The 5,428-nt window shown below is 54.7% G+C and overlaps 1 protein-coding gene across 1 annotated transcript; it reads left to right on the top strand.

Annotated features, from left to right (window-relative positions):
* The first annotated feature begins 4,108 nt into the window (after positions 1 to 4,108).
* RPRML (reprimo like) lies at positions 4,109 to 4,444 on the top strand. Its single transcript, XM_072886145.1, has one exon. It carries the CDS (start codon positions 4,109 to 4,111, stop codon positions 4,442 to 4,444), a length of 336 nt encoding a protein of 111 aa, XP_072742246.1.
* Positions 4,445 to 5,428: the final 984 nt, after the last annotated feature.

The raw sequence follows: 5,428 nt of genomic DNA on the forward strand, positions 1-5,428 counted from the left end.
TCAGTTTTGAGTCAAGGAGTGCCCCCGCCCGCTCTGCCTGCAGATTCTCATGCTTTTTTTGCTCTCTCAGCTCAGACAAGGACCTAATAAACCCTGGCAGCAAGTACTCGGCACTGGTGACCTACAGCCCTGGGGCTGGTAACAGGCTCTTTCCCATAGGCTCTTTCACCTGGGTTTAATTCCTTGCAAAATCTTGCTCACTCCCTCCTTTTATTAACTCTTGCATGAAAGGCAGCCTGGGTTTTAAACCCAGTCTGAGCTGCCTCTGAGCTCAAGGATTTAAGGGGAAATAGAGCAAATACATACAGATACGAAAGTGTGGGTTCTCAGCTCCCCTCCCCAGAGCACTGGTGCAAATGGGAATATCTCTGCTGAAATGGAGCTGGGAGCTGAGTGAGACCCAGCCAAGAACTGGACCTGGTGAAATCAGCAGTTTGGGTATAAACCTGGACATTGCAAGGGGAGGGAAGTTCAGCTTTGGGTCAGATGATTTGGACCTGATTTTCTTCTCACTTGTATTGGTTTTTCCCTTCTGTGTCTTCAGAAACTGCTTCTGTGCTGAGCAAGCACAGGGAGTCAGATCTGCACGAGAATTGTCCCCCCCGGAGCTGCTTGTGGGTGCCTCCCGAAGGGGTTTTACAAACCTCTTGTTCCCCTGCGATACCAAGGTCCTTGTTGGAGATGGGGAAACTGAGGCACTCAAAATACGAGCTGGGGGGGGCAAAAGGGAGAGAAAGGCTGTTCTCCTGGAGCCCTGGGCTGCTCCCTCCCACCAGGTGGCAGGGGTTGGGGACAGTAACGACACAACCCTGGGTCAGGACGATCCAACACCCAGAAACACCAGACAGCGGAAAACGAGCTCATGTGGGTGCCGAGAGCTGCAGCCGCAGCCTGGCGGTGCTGGAAGCCGCGGGGCGATGTGCAAGGCGCTGTACGAGACCCACAGCCCCACGCTGGCAGCGATGGCGATAACGGCATCTGCGCCAGAGCCGTGCGGCTCTCAACGAGAGATGATGGTGTTTGCGAGGGTGAGATGGAGACGGGGACCCAGCCTCAGGAATCGGGGACTTTCTTGGCTTTAAAAGCAGTTTTGATGCCTCTCTGCTTCCCCGCGCAGCCCCCCGGTCCCTGCGGGTGCTGCTGCCCTCCCGCGGCTGCGTGGGCTCCGCTCAGCCGGGGGTCAACTCCTGGGATACAACTCCCTCCCCAAGCCCTGTTAATGAGGATTTGGTAAAGGGGAGTCAAAGGAGAAGCCATTGACTCTCATGCAGTGTCAAAAAAGGGCTGCACCTTGGCTGGGATACCAGAACAACCCCCAAACCTGCTTTCTGGGGGGCTCCAGGGCTCACCCTGCTCCAGATCCCAGAGCCATTTCTCACTCCAGACTCCATTAGCCAGTTTTAGGGCATCCAAATTCCTGCTTTTCCTGCACGTGTCCTGCCTGGAAATGCTGCTTATATGGCCCTTCCCCATCATGTGGGGCTTTCTGGCCACACGGCACATGCGCTGCACTGTTATCACCCTGCGAGCACGTCTGATGCTTCATGGAAGGGACGATGAATTTGTTTAAGTTTCTAGAGAGAAATGTGGGAGCCCCGCTCTGCACACCCCACAGATCTGACCTGCCATTGATCTCGCAGGCCCTCTTCGCTGGGGGACTCATCCTGCTTAGGTTGCCCAACCTAGAAAGTGCTGCAGGCTCCAAAGGGACACAGCCCTGCGTGTCCTGAAACTCCCTGCCCAGCATGAGCTGGGATACTCCAGCCCTTGCTTCCAGCATGGTGCAAAAATGTTGAAAAAGAAGGAACAAGTCACAAAATTAAGTATTTGACCTGCCTGCACCCTCCTGAGCTCTCGTTCTGCCTGAGGACAAGGATGGCATGGACTTAATTCAGCACATTTGGACTGAATTTCCCTGCCAGCTGCAAGAAGGTGCTGCTTGTCCTGAAAACATCGCCGTGATGTTAACTCTGGGCACTGGGTAATAGATCATGGGATGCTCTGGGTTTTGAAGTCCCTGTTTGGTTGAAGGCAAGGAGCGGGCAGAGGAGTGTTTGAGAGGCAAGCGGCCCCAGGGCCCTGGCTGTCCCATCACCACAGGCTGTGACCCAGCAGCCGTGGGTGCAGCAGCCGAATCCGTGCTCGGGCGTGCGGGGAGAGGAGCGGCTGGAGCTGGAGCCACCAGAGGGAGCAGAAACTCCTTCAGTCTGGGAGCGAGCCGGGGAGAGGAGCTCCTACCCGGGCTGGGGCACCGGGGGTGCTCTGGTTTCCCGTGGGTCCTTTTCCTGGCCCTCAGGTTAAACACGAGCAGATGCTCTTGTTCGGTCAGGGCTTTCCACCTTCCTCCCGCTCCTGCTGCAAACTGCCCTCGCAGACCGGGCAGCCCTTCAGGGAGAGAAATGCCACGTGCAAAACAAGGAGGAAAAAGCAACAAGTAAAACCCAAACCGAACAGTTTTTGAACCTCTAAAATCACAGCAGCAGAACAGGGACACAGGTCCCAGCCACCTAAAAGGAAAATCAATACCAAGCCACCCTCCATCCTCAGCCAGCCGGCCTCACGCTCCTGCCTTTAGCTGCAATTTATCAATTCTCATTTAGGTTTATTAAAATCCCCTTCGGGGGCTGGGCAAAGAAAGCAAGCCAAGATGTACACAGATAAATCAGGACAAGGTCCCCACATCGTGGCTCGAGGGTGATCTCCTGTTCTATGCCATCCAGACACGTTTCCAGGCAAGCACCAATGGGCAAAGCTGGGAAAGCCAGGACATGGCAGTTCCGCGGGCACAGCCCTGGGGCAAGCAGGGTCCACGCTAAGCCAGACATGGCTGGACACCCCGACTTGGGCTTTCGCTTTCGGAGCTTATGCAGACAAGGAGAGGGGAGCAATGATGAAACTTCCCCTGGGATTCCCTCGGTGGGGCTGAGGGGCCCGAGGGAGAGGGTCTGCGATGCTCCGGCCCTGGGCGCAGCAGGGATGCTGCTGTAGGACCCAGAGCTGAGGACAGGGCAGGGAAGGGGTATCGAGCAGAGATCAGGGTGCAGCATTGCAATGCTCCCCTTCAAAGGGGCTAGAGGAGCAGGAGGGGGAGAAGAGGAAGACAAAGGTGCCCGGGGAGGAAACCCCCAGCCCGAGGAAGACAGGGATGCAGAGAGGGTGATGGATCCAGCTCTCATCTGGCAGCACAGGATAGGAATCACTGAGCAGAGCTGGGGGTGGACCGGGCTGGATTGGGCCAGTGCTGCGCTAAGAAGGAGTGGGTGGCACAGAGCAGCAACCGGGGATCGGCGAGAGCAGCACTGACCAGAGGCTCACAGGGGCCTGCGTGGGGGGGGACAGGGACCTGCCAGTGGTCCAGGGCCAACACCGACCTTGCGGGCTGGTTTCGGGAGCAGGTGGGGGGCTGGGAGGAAGGATGAGTTAGGTGCCCCTCCGGAGGGCCTTAGGGGTCAGCCCCCGCCTGGGGGTGGCACAGGGGTGGGTGCGGGCACCCGTGGCAGGGCAGAGGGGGGTGCACACGCGTGGGGAAGGGGTGGGCAGCCTGGGTGAGCGTGGAGGGGGGGGAAGGCGGTCCTGGGGGGAGGCTGGAAGGGGGTGGAGTTGCTGTTTTTTCTTTGAACACGGTGAAGACTTTAGCTTGGAACTTGCATTTGTGGAGCTCCCAGCCGGCAGGAATCAGCTCTCTCTCCTGCGGGAGAGCCCCCGGGGAAGGGGCTGCGCCACTCCGCTGCCTGGCGCTTCGGGGTGGCAGCTTTGGGGCCACGGCGAGGGCAGGAGGCATGGGGCGATCTTCGGCTGTCTTCCTCTCCCCTGCGCCCCCTTCGCCTTTTCTCTCTCTCTCTTTTTGCTTGTCTGGGGGCTTGTGCTAACGCTGCCTGTGCCAGGAGGGATCCGGGAGCGAGCCATCCCTCGGCTGCACAAATTGGCTTTCCACCTGCTCGCAGCCTCGAGGAAGTTTCCCCTCCATCTGAGGTGTTGTGAGAAGAAGAAAGGAGGTGACTCGGAGCCCACCCGCCCGTGGTGCCGAGCCCTGGCATGTGAGGGGTGGGCAGGGGGACAGCAAGCTTTCCTTTTGCCTTCTCCAGAGATTTGGGATCACGCATAGACCATGAATGGATCCTTTCTCAACCAGACTCTGCTAGAGCAGGGAGCTTACCCCAACAGGACCCAGACCTTGGGGATGCTCATGGCCTGCTGCAACGGGACTGGCTCGGTGCTGGCGACCGACGGCGGCTCCTCAGTTCTGGCGCCCGATGAGAGGAGCCTTTACATCACGCGGGTGGTGCAGATCGCTGTCCTCTGTGTCCTCTCCTTGACTGTGATGTTCGGCATCTTCTTTTTGGGCTGCAACTTGCTCATCAAGTCGGAGAGCATGATTAACTTTCTGGTGAAGGACCGAAGACCTTCCAAGGATGTGGGAGCTGCAATCATGGGACTTTACTGAAGCCACCGGGCTTTTGTAGGCAAGTGAACTGTCTGGACCTGGTGCTGAGATGCACATTCCCATGTGTTTGGGGCAGCTAGGGGGGGAGTGGGAAGGGGGGGACGGGTCTTAATATGTCTGTGTCCATGGGAAAGCAAACCTGCGCTTCCCAGTCAACAAACTCTGTCATGGTGAATGGGGAAATCTCCCCAGAGTTGTATGAAGCACAATAAATGACCAGCATTGTGCTGCATGCAGAAATTGCTTAAGTTTTGCATGAAACTTGCAGAAACAGTGATAATGTGCAGATCTGGACTCTTTTCTGCTGTTACCTTGGATACTGCTACCTGGGATTTAGGGCTAAAAAAAAAAAAAAAAAAAGGAAAAAAAAAGGCAAATAACTGACTACAAAAAGAAAACAAAAAAACAAACTAAAGGGAAAGCAAAATGCATGGCACAGACCACAACTTTGACCATGGGGCAGGGCAAGGGAAGTGCCGTGTGGGTCGTACGACAAAGTCTGCATGCTACCAAATGTGTCAGTCTGTTTGTATTTCGGACCTCAAGCATGCATCTTCTGGTAGAGTTTTGTAACGGGTAAAGCATGTTCTTCCTTATTTTTCTGAGCTATCCTGTTAAATAAACTGGTACTTTTTTCTTTCACACTATGCTGAAGGAAGAAAAGAACCCAGAGAAATACAAAAAAACCACTCCAACCCCAAAACAAAAGCATGCTTGTTTTTGTACAACAGCCTTTTTTTCAAGTGCTATATTGTTACAGTCCTTGAGGTTTTTGTAGTTTTTTGAAAACTGGTGAACATTCAGGAAAAAAAGAACCCATTTCAAAATAATTTTGTGTTGTCTTCATTTTCTTTCTCTGTGTGTGCAGAGTTCAGGTATTTCAATCCTAGTTCCAGATATAATAATCTCATCTTCCAATTGAACTCTAATTAGAGATATTTCTTTAAAGCAGAAACTACCATACATTTTTCACAGGCAAGTATC

Source organism: Ciconia boyciana, chromosome 22 (genome assembly GCF_034638445.1).
Source record: "Ciconia boyciana chromosome 22, ASM3463844v1, whole genome shotgun sequence".
NCBI classification, from domain to species: Eukaryota; Metazoa; Chordata; class Aves; order Ciconiiformes; family Ciconiidae; genus Ciconia; species Ciconia boyciana.

Excerpts from the sequence above, each read along its gene's own strand:
- RPRML (XM_072886145.1), top strand. The coding sequence starts at position 4,109 with ATGAATGGATCCTTTCTCAACCAGACTCTGCTAGAGCAGGGAGCTTAC.